Source organism: Arvicola amphibius, chromosome 3, assembly GCF_903992535.2.
Source record: "Arvicola amphibius chromosome 3, mArvAmp1.2, whole genome shotgun sequence".
In the NCBI taxonomy this organism is placed as follows: Eukaryota; Metazoa; Chordata; class Mammalia; order Rodentia; family Cricetidae; genus Arvicola; species Arvicola amphibius.
Window position 1 is genome coordinate 53,213,472 of NC_052049.1, and position 21,894 is coordinate 53,235,365.

General features: G+C 39.3%; 1 protein-coding gene across 1 annotated transcript in view; it reads right to left on the reverse strand.

Annotated features, from left to right (window-relative positions):
- Ap3b1 (adaptor related protein complex 3 subunit beta 1) overlaps positions 1-21,894 on the reverse strand; it is a 222,170-nt gene that overhangs the window by 52,026 nt on the left and 148,250 nt on the right. Inside the window, exons 21-22 of the mRNA XM_038321892.1 lie at positions 14,689-14,761; positions 12,853-12,959 (exon numbers count right to left, since the gene is read on the reverse strand). Coding sequence (XP_038177820.1) covers positions 12,853-12,959; positions 14,689-14,761 — 180 coding nt within the window. The remainder of the gene's footprint in view (positions 1-12,852; positions 12,960-14,688; positions 14,762-21,894) is intronic.

The window sequence follows — 21,894 nt, forward strand, 5'->3', positions numbered from 1 at the left end:
TTTTTGCATTCTGTGACAGGTGATAACTATATGAAAGAATTTAGAGCTCAAATAATTAAAAACAAGTATATGGATTTAATTGTAATAGCATAAAAACAGCTTAAGATGATAACAGATTCTGAGGTCCTACTATGTGCCAGCTACTATATGAGGCTATCGTAGAAGGATACCTAACATAGCAAGTAACTTGGAGTTTTCTAGCAAGTTACAGCACATATAAAAGCTTGGATCAGTGCCCCAATGCTAGAGACATATCACAAAGAAAGAGAGTAATATGGCCTAGACAAAATATAGCATTGAGTTTGAGTTTTAAGAAAAACTGTAAAAAAAAAAAATGTAAATACAATGTAACTGAAAATTACGTTGTATGTCATTTTTCAAATTAACAATAGAGGAAATGGAGTTTTAGGATGGTCTTTAAAAGGAAAATAGGGCCAAAGTATAAGAAGAAGTACTTGGCAGAGATGGGCAGAAAAAGAGGATCAATTACAGCTCCACAGAGACCACTGGACATCAATCAAGAGGAGAGTGGAGAACACATTGCTATCTCAAAACATCTTATTTAAATACAGCCTTATACTTTCTGGCAACTTAGAAATAAAGAAGCTTCATAGCATCAACCTTTGCTCTCACTGTTGAAAGAATATACTTAGGTATGCAGTGTCAATTTATATGATTCCTTAAGAAGCATTATTTCATAATTTATGTTTAGTGATCACAGTTTAATTCGTTCATTAAGGGACCCTCTCCTGGAAGTTGATTTTTTTTCTAATTCTTACTGTAATTGCATTGTTCTGATCTTGTATTATAAAGGCAGCTGCTTGCCTATCATTTGTACTTTCCTCGTTAATCCTGACTCAGTGAATTAACCTTTAATTACAGCCGTTAAAATTGAAATGAGCCTCTTGTCTGGCTGGGGCTGCCCCCTTTCAGTGCAGGGTTCTGATGAAAAATTTTAGGGTCAATGAATATGTCCTATGTCATGTCTGATAGCTGCTGAAGACGTGAGGAGGTAAATGTTACCTTAGAAAGATGTGCTCTCAATTTGCAGGAGCTCTCTGTTGACAGCAAAATAAACTCAAAATCCTATTTTCAGATTCTCAGTCTCTCATGATGTACTTTTAGCCAAATCAGAGGGCATGTGAGAACATAGACCACGGGGCATAAAATATTCAACTAACTCCCAATAGTAATTTACTCTCCACCTTACAGTCTGAAATAGTACATGTTAAGTAATAAAAGGAATGCCAATAGTACTATTTTCTTAAATTTTTTAAAATTTATTATGTGTGTATCTGTGCATGCACATGAACATGCTATGGCATGCATATATGTCAGGACAACTTGAGGGAGTTGGCTCTTTCAAGCTTTCTCTCTCAACCATCATGTGATTCTGAGGACTGAACCCTGGTTGCTTTCACCCACTAACCATCCTAGCAGCCCCAGAGTTCTACTATTTTCTAGATATGCACTAGAAATAACTGACTTAGTGGTGTCATTACATGGACAGTAGGATTATTTACACTGACTTCACTGGGAATAAATCCTAGGAAGCAAGAAAATGGCAAGGAGTAATTTCATTGGCTTAAAATGTGTCTAGTGAGCACTGTTCATGGTGAGTACCAGGGGTGGGAAGGCCATCATAAAGGCTCTGACCTATCTTCTAGGGACTCAGACTCCAATTCTCATTATATTTTCTATATAAAAGAAAAAAAAACACCTTTCTTTATATGATGTTTGCTGAAGTCATCTGAAACATCTTTATTTAATGTATTTAGACTTCCAAACCTTAGAGCTGAAAGGACCTGAGAAATAGTTCCTTCAGTTTCATAAACACAGATGAGGTTCTGAACTTATTCAACACTGATGATGGGTTTAAATTTACAAGCTACCGCACCAGATCATAATTCTATCAAATATGTAATATGAATTTACATATTTAAAGACTTATTAGGGAAAATTTCAAATGTACACAAAACAGAGAGGTTAATGTAATAAACAACTAGTTCTTCAGTGAATCTCAGGTTATTCCCCTTCAGCACCAAGAGTGTGTGTGGGCTTCCACGCAGGAGACCCTGGGTTAGACTCCACCACAACAGGGAGGGAGGAAACACACACCGAACACGGCACTATCTGCTTAGCCCATCTAAGCCAATCTTTTATTCTACTTCTTAATTATTAAAAAACAATTTTTAGACATAATTTTACCAATGAACTTGATCTGTAGGTATAAAGAAAGTCCTAAGAAGCCTTTCATATCCAAAACTAAAACCCAATTAATTCCTTAATTTCTTCTTCAGCCAGTCAGCATTCACATTTCCTTGGCCATACATCCTCATGCAGCTGCCTTCTTGAATGGACTCAGGAGGACATACACGTGGCACATGGCTCTCTCTTCATCTCAAGCTTTCTTCCTGCGCCTTTCTGGAGTGGTTGTTTCTTTGAGCCACAGGGTGATACAGGTCTTTACTGCTACTCTAACATTCTGGGGAGGTATTTATAAACCCAGTAATGTAGAACAGCTGCAAACTTAGAGAAATAACCCTGATTGATAGGCTTATAAAAGATGGATGTAATTACATTCCTGAATGGTTTGAATAACAGTGTGTCTGATCTATTCCAAGATAAGTGGTTTTTACTTTTCTTTGATATTAGGGTCATATACCGTACTTATCTATTTTTACTTCATGCTCTCTTATCTCTGGTAATAAATTAATTTCACAGTGTTAGTTGGGAATGTACCCTATAGCTGAATTCATTTTTATCTTTCTTGGAGAGGAAACAAAGTCTTTATGAATATTATAATAATATTTTTCAGACTTTCATGTTAAAAGATTTAACATTATTAGATAAGATTTATTTATTTACTTTTCTTATTGTTCTGTGTGTTTAGAAAACAAATTTGGCATGCTTTTAAAGAGAACCGTTACCTGACTGGAACACAACACTATTGAACACGTGACTGGCCAGTGCACAGTCACCTATGACACTAAGGGAGAATAAGAATTCTTCTTGCAAATGGCAAAATTCTGCAGAAGCAGCGAGGCCCACACAAAATACTGCCAGTTTTGGAAATAGAGAATAAATCTATCAGAAAGGAAAACATCTTGACAACAAATTACATTTGTTCCCTCCCAATTCGCACTGTAGTGTTTGTAGTTATAGTAAGCAAAAGCCAAAATCTTAATCTTAAGAAAGCAGCAGGAGATAAGCAGAGAATTGTCTCAGCTCTGGCATGATGACCTACAGCCAAGTGCAGAGGATGACGGGAGAAGAGGGAGCAACGCCCATGGCTTTCATTACTCTCAGCTCCTCCATCCTTTATCTCTGCAGATGTGTGTGCCCTTTGCCTTCTGTGTTCACTAGTAACTATAATTAACATCTCAGTGGACATCTCATTGGGGAGAGCTCTACTACCACAAAAAGCATTAGGAGTATTCTTTACCACTTAAGACTTAACCTGGGTTGGTTTGTGTGTGTGAGAGAGAGACTACACAAGTGTGTATGTATGATGCTCAGGGAGCAAAGGCACCTGCAGCTGAACCTGATGATATAAACAAGTTATATCCGCAAGACCGACATAGTAAGAGAGAACAGCTTGTGGGAGTTGGTTCTCTCTTACTATGTAATAATGTAATTTTTTAAAAAAAAGACTTAAATTGGCACGTGTTTGTTTGAACCAACTAAAATATTTAAAAAAAATATCTGTACCTCAAAATCAACTATAAACTTTTTCCTTTTTAAAAAGCAGCTCCTTATGTATCCATAGGGATGGGATATGAATGGGACCTAAACGCATGATGTGACAGACACAAAGAATAAATAAAAAGAAAGATTAAAAGGAACAGATGAGAATGGCCTCTGGTAACAACAGAGCCTCTAAGGGTAGATCAGAGGAAAAAAAAAACCCAGCATGGCACACCTTCAAGTTTAACTTCAAAATGACATTAGTTCCCAACTGTAGAGGAATGAATAAAAGAGTAAGACAGGACATGGCTAGGCAGTGGAAGCACAAAATACTGTCAAACTTTAATTAAAAAATGTTTTCAATTTAAGCAGACCCAGGCCAGTGATTTTTCATTATTTTTACCACAGTTCCATGACTACTGACATTTTCATCAGAACAAATAAAGGGTTTTCCTCAAATTTAAAATGACAAAATTATTTTAAAATTTGACTCATAATTTCTTTCTCTTCTAAACTCAAAAGAATTTGATCTTAGCTGGACCTGTCTCTTAGCTCAGGGCTTAAGTACACCTTCACTTTAAAACAAGGTAAAAAGTGTATTTCTAAGAAGGCTTCTACCATATAGAGAGCAAACTGTCACTTTTATGAATGACACTGCATACTCATGGAACTCATGCTTACTGGACACACTCAGGATGTCGCCCACAGCACTCTGTCCTCGCAAGACAGCTCTGGTGGGATAAAGAAAGTGAAACACATGATCACAACAATTTCAGGGAGAGAAGGATGAAGGGGAGAGGAGGAAGAGGAAGGGTAACGTCAGTTATGATCATCAGTATTATCATGCACAATTATCCTAATAACTCCACAGCTGCTTTACCAGATTCAGTGAATCCCATTCTTCCTCCATTACAGCTTGCTTTTTCTTTCATATTATTTTTATATTAATGACTGACCTCCATAGTAAAGCAGGTTCTCCCTGTTCTCATGCTAGGTTATAACAACACATAGTCGAGACCTCAGCCCTCATCATGGAGAGTACTAATCTCATTGGATTAGATTTCCTATAGCTATAGCAGAAAGCCATTGAGCCTATTTGGTAGCTAAATTTTTATATTTCTTGCCACAACTAACTTTATGATAAAGATGATAACTTATGATAAAATAATAACTAATGATAAAAAAACTAACTTTAGAAGCTGTTTTTATGTGTGCATGTGCGTGGTCTCCTCTGACTTCCACTCTGCTTGCTAAAATTCAAGTGTTATCTGTAGGTTCCCTTTTTCACACACTTGGGGAGGAGACACTAGCCGCATGGCATCAAATTTAACATAATCTTTTCTGGAAATTCCACCCTAACCACGTACAATAGGTGCAGATGCTGGTTTGCCACTATTGCTGCCATTATTTGCACCAGAGCATCAAGGAAAATGAGAAAGAGGGCCCACATGCAGAGTCAAAGACAGTTGTAAAAAGTATTCTTCCATTGTGTGTTTGAGAGCAAAAGTAGTTCAGACATCTCAACTTTTACCCTGTGTTAAAGGCTGAAAACCACTGCAGGGATGTAGGGCTCAGTAAAAATCAATACTGTTTAGAATACGAGAAAAATAACAACACATAATGGCAATTACAGCTATAGAATTTGTTTCGCCAATGCATCTCCAGCGCACTTCCCTGGCAGACCTGGTACGTGCATGTGAGTGCAGATGCCAGAGGCCTCAGACCTCCCAGGGTGATGTAGGCGGCTGTGAGCTGAACCCAAGTGTCCCGAGAGAGCTGTTATGTGCATTTAACTGCTGAGCCAACTCTCCAGACACCTCCACGTTAATTTTCCCCATGAGCTCTGTCATTTCATTTCTGCTCTCACTCTTTTTCCAGGTTTTCCCTTTGATAATTCTTTTCCTTTCCAGTTCTTGAGGTCCAAATCAGAACCGTGAGGGAGCTCAGGCCAGTGCTCGACCACTGAGCGACATCCCCAGCCCCACTGTTCTTACAGTGATCTCACAGCATGAACCCTGGCACTCCGTCTTCATTAGCCTCGTCTCATTCCAAAAGCAGTGCCTACTTAGACTTTTCACCATCTCTGCCTTAAACCACGGCTGCATCCTGACGGCTCTGGGGCGTGGACACGTGCGACTGGTGCGCATGTTGACTTTTAAACAGCCGCTCTTGAGTTTTCCTTGAAATCCCAAATGGACGTTTCCTACTTTCTTACTATAAGTATCCAACTTGAAGTTCCACAGATAGCTCTAAGGTAATATGTTACAAACTAAATTTCAATGCTAGTGTCTTCTACTACTACTCCTCCCTTTCTCTTGGCAGACCACATACTGCTATTTGGATGGTCAACAGAAACCTCAAAGCCCTTTCCTGGCTTTTGTTGTCCAGTTTTCTTCTACATATCTTCATAGAACAAAGATTTGATTGCCTTAAAAGTTCTCTCTTTTCTCAGATTTATTTACTTCTATTGTATGTATATGGGTGTTTTGCCTGAATATGTATCTACGTATCATCTTTGTGCATTACTTACAGAATCCCCTGGAACAGGAGTTACTGAAGGTTGTGAGCCATCATGATGGGAACATCATGATGACTGGGTCTCTGCAAGTATGGCAAGTGTTCTTAACCCCTGAACCATCTCTCCAGTCCCTTAAAAATACTTACATTTCTTTCAGTCTTTACAAAATGGCTTCTAAACACTTATCAGTATCCTCTGTGGCTACTTCTCTCTTTCACAATTCATAGAATTTCTGTACTAGCTACATAATAGCTGCACAGCTTATTACAAATATGAAACTTGCATCTTTTATTTTTGATTTTGCTATGCTCTGCATACAAACTACTTAGCTCTTTTTCCTCTTACTGGTGAACATGGTATCACTACTCATGTTTTGTTTTGTTTTGTTTTGTTTTAACCAACAGTGCCACCTCCAATGTTTTCCACACATATAAAATAATAATGTACGTGTGGGAAATGTCCTTGCAGTTGGCGAACATCAGATGCAAATACAAGTCAGCTTTTAGGCCAGGAATGAGGTCTGGCGTAGGCAGAGGTGAGAACATTCTGCAGAGTTGTAACATTTTATTCATGGTCCTGGAGAAACTGCCTCTCTTTTAACCTTTTCTTTGTATTTCTCTTTCTAAGTATTTTATATTTGGGCTGTAAATTGTAGTAAAACAGCAAATATTATGGCAAAATGGTTCAGTGGTTAAGAACACTTTTTGTTTGGTTTCCAGCACCCATGCTCACATCCTCCTGGACTCTAGAACCAGGAATCAAGCACCCTCTGCTGGCCTCCAAAGGCACCTGAACTCCCACAAAGACAGACATAAATATATATTTTTAAAAAATTCTTACAAAATGAATTTCTAAGGATAGTTTTATACTACATGTTCTCCATAACTTTACTTAATATTACTTTGGAAATTTTATCTTTGTTGAGCATGTATTTATACTATTTCTTTTTAAAAACTGGCAGTGGCTCAGTGTATACACAAGTCACAATCTACTTATTTATCCCAGGGAAAGGCATTTGGTTTGTGTCCAATTTTTGCCTCTTACAACTCGTCACTGGACAGCATCACATATGATTTCATGTGTCCACATGGATGGGGGCACCAGGAGGACGAGTAGAGTCAATTTGACAGAATGAGTCCACACTATTGTTAGAATTGTGCTATTACTAATGTGAATCCCTATCAGCTACACATCCTTTTTTTCTGTCCTCCCCACAGTTTAGAGTTCTCAATTTTTAGAGAAACCAACTTTAACAAAATGCTTCCTATAATATAAGTGAAAAAAACATACACCCATAACCACTCAGCGACTTAGAAGTTCTCATATTCTAGACTTGATTTAAGCTAGGTTAATGTAATTGTCAGAACTAGCAGAATACAATGGGTGAAAACACTTGATTGCTTGGCTCATAATCAGAAGAATGAGTTATAAGGTTCTAAACCAACCGAGGACAGAAGCATTCAGTTAGCATCGCTTCTCATGGAAACCTGTGAGCAGACTAGCACAACAGGGGAACAGGCTTAGTAGACATGGAACCTTGGTCATTGCAAGGCACAAAGAGATTGCTGAGAGGTGAGGGTTTAAGAGAAAACAAACAGCCCTGAGTTACAGTTGCTAAAGCTAGAAGAATGAGCCACAACCAACTCCCTGATCTGACAGCAGAGAATGCAGCATGGAGATGGCCTGACCTGTAAATATTTCTTTTCAGTTCACAGAGTGCAGATGTCTTTTTTTAACACAGAACCTTACACAGGGACGAGGCATACTCAAGTGCTAAAAAACCACAGGCACTGTACATTCATTATGGGTGCTGCTGATGTGGAAGAGTCTTCTGTTTGTGTTGATTTCATTGGTTAATAAAGAAACTGCCTTGGCCCATTGATAGGCCAGCCCATAGGTGGGTGTAGTAGACAGAACAGAATGCTGGGAGTGAGGCAGATGCCTTGGGCAATCGTCATGCCTCTCCTCTCTGGGACAGACGCCATGGAGCCAGCTGCCAGGTCATACATGCTGAATCTTTCCCGGTAAGCCACCACTTTGTGGTGCTACACACATTACTATATATGGGTTAAAGCAAGAGAGAGTTAGCCAGTAAGAGGCTAGAGCTAATGGGCCAGGCAGTGTTTAAAAGAATATAGTTTGTGTGTTGTTATTTTGGGGCATAAGCTAGCCAGAGGCCGGGAGCCGGGCGGGATAGAAAGCAGGCCTGCCCGCAGCTCTCACTACATGCTGCTGCAATGTGGTAGGTTGCCTGAAAACTTCATAACCCAGAAAAGGTGTTTCCAGAAAACTACAATCTCGACCACCAGGTGACTAAATCAATAAACATTAAAGTTGAGAAGAAACAAAAATTGCAATGAATGAGCAAAGGCCATGGTGACATCATTGTTCAGATAAAATAGATTTCGTAAAATAGTTTAAAAAGTAACGATGTGTCTGTGTGGTGTGCATATGTGTGTGTGTGTGGAGGCAGGGGGTTGGCATTGGGTGTCTTCTCCACAGAACTTGGACCTCACTGACTCAGCAACTTCCAGTGCTGGGCTTACAGGCTGTGCTGCTGTGCCTGGTTTCTACATGGAACCTGGGATCCCAACTCAAGTCTTCACACTTGCGAGGCAAATGCTTCATTGACTGAGCTATCTTCCTATCTCAGAGGGGTATCTTTAACTTTGCCCTTATAGCAAATTATGTGACCCAGATGAACAAGGCCATCTAGATTACAGAGACTGAAGTTTCACTCCAACAATTCTAGAGGTATTAAAATTTTGTTCATATTTTTCTTACATACAATATTATCTCTCTCCTTCATTCTCTGCATCTCACAAGAACCCTAATATGCAGAAGACTGCTCCATCTGTGTTGTCAGGACTTGATTTAAGCTCGTAGTTTAACAATAATCAAGTGAAAACATCCACTGGATTAAACAGTTTGTCACTATCTAAAATGCTCTTTATTTAGGAGCCATCTGTTGACCAACTGCGAGTTGTCTTATGCAAGGCTGAAACAAATGCTATGTTTACACATTGTCTCCACCAGACTGCAAAAGTTTGACTTACAGTTGCGCTCATTCGGTCTTACTAAAAACATGATTCACAGGGTTGGGACTAACAGTGGAGTTCCTCCTCCTTTTCTCTCTTCCTCCCTACTTTTCTATCCCTTTTTTATAACATGTGTGTGGGTGATTTGCCTGCATGTCTGTGTGCCATGCTCCTGCAGCAATGATGGAGAGCAGGAGAAGGCATCAGATCCCTTGAAAATGGAGCTATACAGACTCTTGCTAGCAGCCATCTGAGTGCTAGGGATTGAACCTGGGTTCTGTGGAAGAGAAGTCATTGCTCTTAACCACTGAGCCATCTCTCCACCCAGCCCTTTTCTGAAATAGAGTCTCACTGCGTGGTCTAGGTTAGCCTTAAACATTGCAATTTCCCTGCCTCAGCATTCCATTTGACCATCACGCCCAGGTCTGCATAGAATTTTTCATTAGAAAAATATTCGGTGTGAAAAAATGTTCTTTGGGTTTCTGTGTATATATTTTGCTTGATTGCAAGAAACAAAATCCATCAGATATGCAAGGAAACAATTCAGTGGGTTAAAAAAAAAAAAGAACCACCTGTGAACAACAAAGCTATACATATACTAAAGAACAGTCTCATCTATTTGTTTTTACAAACCTGTTTTATGATCCCACTGTAACTACCTTTACTGCTTCAAAACTGCTTCATAACCTTTACATATACTTAGAATACTAGAGTCAAAAACAAACATGGAGGCCTGTCCTACTGTTAACAGTCTCACTCAATTAGCTAGCTAGTCATGGTAGTCCAGACAGAGAGACAGACAGCCGTGAGCTGTGCTGGAAACATCTTAATTTATTTGCAGATGCCCTTTCCATGATTGCTTTAAAAGTACTGTTTTGGATAATATATGTGTTACAGCTTGATTAAATTAAAATATGAAAAGTATACAAAACAGAAATTCATAATAACATAATTTAAAAAATTAACAATGATATGTTTTTTCAGCCTTTTATTTTTCCAAAATTATACCACTGTATAATTTTGCAAAAACTGAGACCTAGATATGCTACTGGATCTGTGTTTTTCCCTTCACATTAGAACATATTTTATTGATTATAAAAATTTTCTTAAATTATTTTAGTCATATTTTATATAATCATTAATTATTGGGTCATTAGAGAAGGTGGTTTACAAACATGCATATTAATCTTTGCATTTCTTATTATTTCCTCACAAGCAGTTTACTGAGTGGAAGAGGAAGTATTTTGATGACTCTGCTAAGGGCAGCCATGATATCATCTGGAAGGACGCACTTAATGTATCGTGAATGAGCTGGTAACAAAATGCCCATTTCACTGTCTCCTCACCAACAGACATTGAATTTTGCAGTATTTTGCTAATGTTAGGCAAAATGGTTCTTTAAATTTACATTTATTCATTAATACGACTGCACATTTCCATCCATCCATTATCATCTGTACTTCCTCTTGAATTTATAACCCATTTTTATCATCTGTCTACTTAAAAAATGTTTTACTAGAGTAAAATATACACACAGAAAAGCATGTTTTAAGTGCACAGCTGTTCAATGATTTTCCCTCCTAAATGGAACACACCCACACAAAAGCACCCATCAGAAGACAGAAAGTGAGCAGTACCCAGGGCTCCTACATGCCCCTTAGACACCAACTAACTCCCTCCTAAAAGTAACCTCTGCTATGAAGCCTAACGAGTTTTGCCTGGCTTGGTGCTCCCCGTTCTTGTACCAACAGTTCTACTGTCTGTAAAGACTGGGCATGGTACAGCTATAATTCCAGCACTTGCAAGGCGGTGGCAGCTCAAGATCAGCCTGAGCCACAGAAGGAGAACTTGTCACAAAACAAACAACAAAAATCTTAAAACCAAGCAAACAAAGGATACACTGAATTAAATGAGTTAAATATAGAAAAATACAAACACACAAATACACACACAGTGAAAACTGATAACTCTGCAAGCAGATATGCAGAGAAACTAATTGTGTGAAGATGCATCCTCATTTTAACTGAAGAAATCCAAATGAACAAAAACACTCATACCAAGTCCTGCAAGTATGCTCTCATGTCATATGCGTGCCCACACTCAGACAGAGAGAGAGAGGCGGGGGGGGGGGGGGAACTAAAACTAGTTTACTGAATGATGCAATGTGCCAATCTCTGCTCTAACGCAATCACAATACAGGAAGACACCACCACCACAGGACACAGAAGTATAGAGGTGTATTTTCCAGACTGTAACAGTCACAAAGACTTGTGCACTGCGCATCTGGTGTGTCTAAGTGCAGGTTGTTATCTACCCTACCATACAGCTCAGTGAGTTTTGGGAGCCTAAATGGTTCACTATGGATTTTCTGATCACCACTTCTCTTTAGAGGCTAACACAAATGCTCAATAAATATTTATTACTTGAGTAAATGAAAGACTTCACTGCCAATTTTCAATGCTTTCCAATCCTTTTAAATATGCTTTAATGTGTTCTTTCCTTTAGAAAGAAGAGCATCCTGCAACCCAAAACACCACTTACTCACTTCTCAGTGGTTAAGAGAAAAATCTCATTCTGTACTTGAACAGACTAGTGCAGCTCTAGTTTTCAACAGTGCTTTATGTGAGCTCACCAAGACGGAAGATAGCCACGACTGGTGTAGCATGCTTATCCTGAAGGGGAAAACCCCTGGAATGATATACAAGGCTCTTTCAATAGAAGCTGCTCCATGTTTTCCAAGCAGCTCAGATCAGCAGTATGCAACCTATAGCAGCTCCCTGACCACTGAATCCACAGATCAGTTCCCAGATATGTCTCCTCATAAGAGCTCACCAACAAAAGGCCAGTCATAGCAATAGACAAATACATCCTAGATAGCATGTCTGACTCAAAGTGAAAGTTTGGTGGACATAAGATGCTAAGATACAGAAAAATTATTGCAGCTTCAGACAAGGACAGATTGACAGTTTTGATGTTATTTTGTGTTAGGCAGAATTCTCACCTCATTAAAGCTATACCCCCCAAATAACACTAATTTTTTTTTGAGATACCAGCATATATAAATAAATCTGTAAAGATAACAAAGAGAAATAAAATCCTGGGCTTTTAAAATAAAAATAATAGTGAACTTTTAGTAGCCATGTGTTGAGAACAGAAAAACTGTTGGTTAATATACACAATAATTGACTTTTATTCTCAGCCTCAACTGCAGAGAAGTCTTCCTTTGTATAGGCACAGTCTATGTGCCCATAATGAAATTATTTAACAATGCACTATGTGTGTCTGTGTGTGAGTGTGTTTGTCTGTGTGTGCATCACACTTTGTATCATCACTGATGACTGGCACTCCTTGTCTATACACTACCTCGACATGACAAAGAATGCCTCTATGTTACAGACATAGGGCAGTGAAAAAACATACACACCATAACTAACGGTAACTAGTAAGCACAAGTTGAGAAGATAACAGCTGGATAAATTTAAAACTCATTACAAAATTAAAAGGTCTGAATCAGACTTTTTTTAGAAGAGGCTCTACTGAAGACTAAGAATTCATATTAATTCTTTGTTTTTTCATGAGAGAGATGGGATGTATCATATGATCACTTACATTGATGACTGATGAAGAAGCTGACAAGTTTAGACCTTCAAGATCAGCTACCAAGCTTGGAGAAAGGGCTGGTGGAGGAAGGGCAACTGGGGTGGACGCTGGGCTAACTGGAAGAAAAGGCCCAAATAAGTAAGTGTGCATGAAAAATTAACTCATGTTATTAAAAGCAACATTTTATTTAGTTAGTAAATCTAACTAAATTACTTTGATTAACGAATTATGACAACTCTATTTAATATCCTGATTTAGTCAAGTTATTATGAAGTCACAAAGTGATTAGCCTGAGCTTTCAGAACATAATGGCAAACCAATATCAAAACAAGGTATAAATATCTTGAGCAATAGTTTTTGAAAATTTGTATCTCTAACATCACCCAGAACTTCACATAAACAAAGTGGTTAAGACACATTTTCCACATTAATGTAAAGAATAGCACAAAGAGTGATTTTTGGGAGGGGGCAGCAGGGATGGGGGAATATGGGAAGACTAGGTGAACAGAATTGGGGTAAATTATGTAAAACCCCCAAAGATTCAATAAAGAAGTTTAAAACACACACACACACACACACACACACACACACACACACACACACACACACGAGTGATTTCCAGCTGCATCACACTTTGGGGGGGAGGGTGTTGAGACAGGGTTTCTCTGTGCATCAACCTTGGCTGTCCTGAAACTCATTCTGTAGACCAGGCTGGCCTTGAACTCACTGAGGTCCACCTGCCTCTGCCTTCTGAGTGCTGGGAAGTATCATGTACCTCGAGTGGCTTTTGTTATGGCATTTTCATTGACGTATGATATGCTTTGATCATATTACCTTCACTTACCTGCCCCCCATCCCTTTTTTTCCTCCTGTAGTATTCTGTCTACTCTCATGATCTTCTACCACCCAGATGCCACCCAAAACAAAACACACAAGGCTTGTTTGCGATTCCACCTTATTTAACATAACTTCTAGTTCCATCAATGCAGCATACACCCTGCATCTGCTTCAACAACCACAGCAACATCTGATCATAACAAACCTTATTATCTTTGCTAATATGGCCAAACATGTTCAATTTCTCTATACTAAGTGTTTTTATGTATTACACTTCTATTTTTCTCTATTAAGAATTTTCTGTGGCTATTACAACAGACAATATAAATAAAATGGATCTATGACAAAATGAGACAACCCCAAAACAACTCACCCTTCACACAGGAAAAATATACTGAAATGCAAGCAGTTTAACATTCATAAACTTTTACTTCCAACTGCTCTCCTCGTACAGAATCGACCTAGCAACAAAATTCACAGCACTACCCAGCTCCCGCCACACTGAATAATTTAAGAGTGGCGACTATGTATAGCTAGATTAGCAAAGTTATAGGTGTCTGCATTCTTAGAAATATATTTGTTTGAATGAAGACTTTTTGGAGTAGAAGATGGTGCTGGCTTTCCTGAACCACTCTCTGTTCCCTCCTTAAGTTAGCTGTCAGTCCCCACAGTCAGGATCTCACAATGTGGATGCTTTGAGATGGGATCATTATTTAGCAATGCAAGGAGAAATCACTGGAGTAAAATGGGTCTAATATACTACATTTGGGGCTCTACTCACATGACACAGAACTGACATGCTGAACCAATAAAAGGCACTGATACCACTGGCTGGAAAATTCCCACCTTTTCTGACCTTTACAATATATGCTTCTAAAATGTGGGCAATGGACATGAGAGGTACTACACGAGTACAGCACGCAGGGACGAGAGGTACTACACGAGTACAGCACGCAGGGACGAGAGGTAGTACACGAGTACAGCACGCAGGGAAGTCCCAGTACTTACAGTCGTCTAGGTCTAGAAGGAAAACATCTTTGGAGGGAGGATGTCTTTCTTGCTGGGGTTTTCTCTCTTTTGCCTGTAAAATATCAAAACCTCAACTTACTTCAGATCTTGTCTAAAAAAAAGCCATGAAGTGTTCTTACCACTACAAAACAAGCATGCTTTTGCTTCTTAGAAACAAAATACACTTCACAAACACTTTAGTCCTGAATCAAAATTTCTGTACTAGCATACTGTATTTCTTACTCATCACACAAACTACTAATTAAAATATTTTGTGTTTTAAGGACTATAAAAGACCTTTATAAGAAAATTTAAAAGTAATAATTACATTTTTGTTAGATAAAAATACAATGTGTTTCTCATTAGAAGGTGAATAAGCATTCTTAGAAATAATCGTTAAACAGGTTAACTTAAGAAAAAGGAATATTACAACAATACATAGCTAGCGCTGATGTCTTCAGGCCTGGACAGGCTGGACTGCTCAGGGAGTTTGCAGAGGCAGTGACCTAGATCCTCTGCACTCTTATACCAGCTTGCGTCAGAGTCTTCACCTCTGCTCTTGCTCTTTAGTATGGAAAACAACTCGCTCACTTTCCTAAGCATTTTATAGAGAGTAAATATTTAAACACACCCACCTAAATTTAGGGTTCCTCCAGGGCAAACTAGCTTATTCACTGTTTGTGAGATTTCCCACCATGGAGAGCACACAATGGCTCATGCTAGGACTACCAGTCTTAATATAATGGTATAACTGGGTTGGGGAAATGGCTGTTTGTACAGCGCTTGCTGTAAAAACCTAAGGACCTGAACTGGGATCCCAACATCCATGTCAGAGTCATGGATGTTGGGAAGGTGGAGACAGCAGGATTTCTGGCTAGCCACTCAAGTTTAATTAGTTTTGGTGTAAACAATGTTTCAAACAAACAGTTCAGGGGTGGGGGTTGGGGAGTAACTGAGACAGACACTAGATGCTTATCTTTGGCTTCTACACACATAAAGAGGGGAATGTACATCTACACGCACAGAGAACACACACACACAAACACATACCTGCCCCACTGTGCATAATTAAGAACATCTGAATAGCACAGTAAACAAAAAGGTCAACAAAGCATAGTGCGTTAAACAATATATCTGTATCAATGTTGTTTAATCTGTCTACCTTTTCTTTCAAAAAATTCTCAAATTCAAAATAAAACTTTTTTATTTCTTTTTGCTCATTCATTCATTTAACAAATACAGATAGAATTTTAAATGTACATCAGATTCTGTACTCAACAATGGAAATAAAAACCTAGACAAAGTCACCACTCTCCAATAACAAAATTTAAAACTTATAAGCATAAATCATTGTGTCACTGAAGCAAAGGCCCACTTGAGTACTGTGCACACACATGAACACCAGCATCACATAAGAGGATGCTGCGGTGGTGGGGTGGAGCGAGGGCTTAGTGCACTGCTGTCACAAAGGACCTGAGTTCAGTTCCTAGCACACACACCAACAGTTCACGACCACCTGGAATTCCAGCTCTGGGGTATCCTTCACCCTCTTGTGGCTTTTTCAGCACGAGTGCATGTGTGCGCACATATACAGACACACAGAGACATGCACACACACACACACACAGACTACAGAGACAGACACACACTTTTAGAAAAGCATCTGGGAAATAACATTTTCACATGACTGAGATCTACATGTAGTCTCCTTTATGCTGGCATTCAGACAACTGTCCAAGGATTATCTAAAAATACACATTAAAACCGAAAAAGATTACAACTAAAAAAAAGAAAAAACAGTATTGTTTCCTTCTAGTTGAGTTTTAATTCTATCCTTTTCAAACATTAAACATCAGCCCCTTTAAACTCTTCAAATGAGCACCAATGTCAAGTCTGGAGGAAAAGGAAAAGAAATGTTAGTTTTGAGACTGAAATTTAAGTTACAAGTAAATGAAAGCAGACTCAGAATGAAAATGCCCATTACTACTGGACTTTGCTTTTGAATAAAAACCTAACTCAAAGGTTATCAGCGTGTTGCACACAAAGGGTGTAGCTTCCTGCCTTCATCAAAGTGCAAGCTCCCCACCTGAAAATTAGAAACCTATCAAATAAATAAATAAAGTTAGAGCAGAAGGCAAATCTACATCCTACTTCTCAACCAAGAAAGTGTACCATCACAGAGGAGAGGTATGTGTGAATCTGAGCTCATCTCTTACCAGAACCTAGAACAGACAGACAACAGGCTCTAAAAAGGACAGAATGCCATTGACGTTCCGAGAAGAACAAGTAAGCAGTGACTGCAATACGACATTAGCAATAGGTGACGGTCATTTCCAACACGTTGGAAAAGCCTTGCATTCCGAATCAAAGCTATAAAATACTTCATGATATGCAAGCATGCTTCTCCTACATTAATTTCATTTTTCATTTTAAAAAAATCCATAGTAAGTTCACAACATTTTCATACTTAAAGGGTCTACTATAAAAATAAAAATCTGAATTCTAAACAAAGAAGTTAAGAGCCCTATCCCATCAAACATTTCTCCATTTGCAATTCATCTTGGTAATAGAGACAGAACCTGGGCAGACACATATAGGACTTGAGGCAGGAGATTTTTCTTGCTCAATGCATAATTCATGTGCTCCGCCTGCAAAGTGTGTAAAATGAGGATTTCACACCGCGGCATGAGCCACGGAGCTGCGGAGAAAAGGCAGATGAAATCATATTTTACTGTGTGAATTTTATTTCTTAGCCTCCCAATATTTATACAAAACCACCATTGACAAACCAAACACACTGACAGATCACCCACTGTTTCCATTGTGTTACTGCTTGAGAGGAGATCAAGCAGAAAGATAGACAATTTGTTTTTGTATATTTTTCTTAAATAGAGGATTAGGTTTTTAACAGCTGAGTGACTGTATTTGACTTTTATAAGGACAACAGTTACTGATCTTAAGATCTTGCTGCAAAAAATATCTATTTATCAATTCGCTGCCTTCAAATCGCCACCCTGTTTCCATGGCATTCGATTATACACCTCAAGACAGGAACATTTTCAAAATGGAATGAAAAGTCACAGGGTTAGGAAACTAACTTCTAGTTAATATATTCATTTAAAAATAAAGGATCTTAAGTCCTAAACACAAACAAAAATATGTAACAATATCTCTGTAAAGATTTTTCATGCCATTATGAACATCCATTTGCATACCGATTGCAGAAAAGCTAAGTAGATGAAAGCCCTGACATGATAAGCAGCAGATATGCTTCTATTGCACAGAGGTTGTATAAACAGTAAGAAAACTTTACCAAACACCCACTGTTCTAAAAATCTGGAGCAAATAAATGCTAATGAGCAATACAAGGGGGTCTAATAACCCTTCCTCACCAGAAAACTGTCTGCTTCCTTATGCAGGACCGCCTGCTTGACGGTTTCCCTTTGTTTTAAAGATCTCAAGTAAAATTTCTTTCCTGGAAAATTTAAAGTATGAACTAAACAGAGAAAGACAAACATTGAAAAACACAAAGCTTTAGATATTTATAATAAAAATTGACATTCAATCGTCACACAAGCTAAGGATTCCAAGCCCCGTAAACACCCGTGAGCAGACAGTTCTTCCTTCTCAAAGCACAGAAATCAGCCTGAAATGGTTCCTTTGGTGCATTTGAGGGTTCTGAGGTCACTAGAGGAGGTCATCAGTGTCACAAAACCTCCCACAGAGGGACAGCAAAAGTTCTAAGATACGTAAGACTTGATATAGTTATGGCCATCTCAGGCACTGCTGGCATATACAGATTCTAGTGTTTTTCTACAGCTAATTCATACATTAATCTCATGACCCAAACACAAAAATATTCTTCACATCTATTAAGTGCTACACTCAGAATACCAAACACTTCATACTTACATCACACTGATAGATCACTAGGCCTTAAGAATGCTGTATATAATTAACACTGCTAACACAGGACCAGAGTGATCGGGCAGCTGGCCAGTGCTTGTTGTGCAAGCATGAAGACTTGAATTTTGATCCTTAGCACTCACATAAAAAGAGCCAGGCACTACCCTTGACTGGAATGCAGCACTTAGGAGGCAGACACAGGCCAAAACCCAGTAGTCGGTCACTGGACAGCTAATCTAGCCAAATACAGGAAATACAGGTTCAGTGACAAGTCTTGTCTCAAACACAAAGGTGGAAAATGACTGAGAATGACATCAACCTCTGGCCTCTACACACGTGCATACACATACGCCACAGTCATGACAGCATGCACACAGCCACCACACGATTCTTCAGACAAAACAATGTTAATGTGTCTACAGAAACAGATGCGTTCATTATAACCATGTGCATTATAGTCACGACTTCAGATCACCATGCTACTTACTCACAGATACCATCTGTAAGAGCTGAGGCACACACCAGAGATCCCAGCTAACAAGTCATGACCTTATGTTACCAAAAAAAAAAAAAAAAAAATCTAAGATGTAGAGATACAAATGAGAATCACTTCCTCACACAATGTCTGTATTGCTAAGTCTTCTCCCTAATCTTCCATATACTTTCCTTTATATTGTATAAAGTATGTAAAAGTGCTTAAAATATGAACTATTCAAAGTGATTTTGTGGGGCTGGAGAAGGTTTAGGAACTTAGAGCACTGGCTGTTCCTGCAGAGGACCTGGTTCAGTCCCACACAGCTGCTCACAAGTGACTGATACTCCAGTTCCCAGGAATTCCTACTCCTTCTTATGGCCAGTGTGGACACGCACACATTACATGCAGGTGAGCACTATACAAAATAAAAATAAATCTAAAGAGGCAATTTTGTTATAGGCATTACTTGGGACAAAAGAATTACTTTGTAGAGATGATGATACTCCAAACTTTTCTCGGACACATTTCAGGAAAAAAAAATCTGCACATAAAAGTACATCCATAAAATAATTAAATCTGAGACAAGATCATGTCCTAAGGCCATACTGATCACAATGCAGTATCAAATGACAAGCCCTGAAGGGACTCAGGTATCCGGGAGTGACACCCTTCCTCCAGACAGTACCATTTCAGTTCCCTGCAGTCACCGTCCAGTAGGAGAAGTGAAGGCCACAGGGGCCACTTCCTTCTCAACTTCTGCTTTCTTTAATAAGAGAAATGCACAAAGATGAAAAAAGGTTCAGAAACAGCTGAGCACATAGTTTCATAAGAGAAATGTGAGTATTAGGTCAGAATATGAGTAAGTTAAAGAGAGGTGGACTCCGACATGGTGGCCGAGGAGTTTACTGAACTCAAATGGTGGCAGGACATCAGCGTAGCTTGACCTGGCCACTGTGCTGAAGCTGGGGCTGGGAAAGCATCAGCTAAGGTGAATACAGCAAAGGTTTACAGGGCTGGAGGAGAGCTGCTCTAGACAGTGAAAAGAGGAAAAGAAAAACCAGACAGGAAAAATCAGATGGAAATTCCAGGGGTCCTGGCAACAGAGGGGTCAGAGGGAAGGCAGCAGGGCCTGTGTGAGCACACGTTCCTGGTTCTGCTGGTGCTAAAAATCCAGCGGTCCCCGCAAGGTCTGAGGATTTGGTCTAGATTTGGGGAGAAAATCTAGAAGAGCAACAGAGAAATACTACTGTGTGAGTACTTTAGTGGAAAGGAAGTTACAAAACATGAAAAATTTTCAATATTGTTTAAAAAGAAGCATGAAACACTTCTTTTTGGAAGTGCAAAGTACTCCTTTGAGTGTACTCAAATGAGTACTTTTGTATGGAGGGCGTGCAAAGTACTCCTTTGAGGCTCTGTGCGCCTCTTTTGGCTCCCCTTTCAAGGCCAGAAACCACTTGAGGGGTCTGGATGGCAGAAGAGAAACTAGTGGATAAAACCTGTAAGTGCAGAGAAGGTAGAAGCTCACTCAAAAATGAGGTCAGAGGTGTTTGGTTGGGGGCTTCACCCCAGCTCCTGGCATCCATTTTGGAATGTTGGGTAGAAAGCTCCATTTCAAGCCCCTTTCCCTGGGAGTTGCCAAACTCCACCTCAGAGAAAGACCACCAGTCATGCCTCCCCAGGGAGGGTCAAGAGGACTCCCACAGGCTATTTCCCCCCCCCCCCCACAGAGAACCAACAAGTGGTCTTTCCGGTTCTTCATGGTCTCCCTGGTTTTCCATCCCCTTCTCCATGTCTTTTTGGAGGGCCACCCGGGAGCGCTGGCATCCATTAAACTTGGGTTTCTTTTAATTTGGTCTGATTTGGATTACTGTGTTGGCCGAAGAGTCTTACTAAACTTAACAAGAGGAAGCTTCCTCTTGGCTGAGTGGACAGAGAATACCTACTCAGAGCTACGCTTTCACAGAAAAGGTGGGAAATGGAGATTGAGCTAAGAAGTCAGAGCGGAACGTGACTCAGTGGTGTCTTCTGAGGAAGGTAGACACAAGTCAGGGCCATAACTAAGAATAGATACACTTTCAAGTGCAGGAGACAAGAGCTACAGGGAGGTCAGGGCCTTTCAGCAGGGGTCCCAGTTGAACAGCATTAAACTGCTGTGAGGCTCTGCGCTTCAGGGTGCTCCTAAGCATTTGTTTCCCCAGAAGATACTGACGCAGCAAAGTGGGTACTGGCATCTGCTTTATAGACCAGGAGACTGAAGCATGAAGGTGCTACCTGCCAACAGAAACTCCATTCTAACCTAATAGGAACACCATAAAATTAACTGTTTTGACAGCCATATATTCAAGCTATCTCCAAGGTCTCATGTTCATGCTCAGTGCACCCCCAAATGCATTGTCCAGATGAAAGAAAGACTCAACCTGCAGAGTCAAGACAGGAATCTCCAGTGCCGACACTGTCACACTGAATGAAGGCAAAGTGGCCACCATCTGCTCTCATTACTCATAATTTGAGCAAAAGTTACAGCATCTGATGCAAGGGAGACTTTTTCAACAACTAGAAAGTCACCTATTATTAAAAAAAAATTGGTACACTTATGATCATATGGTATATACTTCAAGCCATTCAGAATAAAGTGAAGATAAAAAATATGGTGGCTAAAAGGCTGGGATTTTTTTTTTTTTTTAAGTCCAGTTGTAAAAGAAAAGCAAAAATAAATAAACACAAACTTCACCTTTCCACCTAATATAGACAGAAAATGGCATTTTAAGATAGACAATGTGTGTGGTCTAAGGAAAACATAGGCACAAGATAATACACAGCTTGAA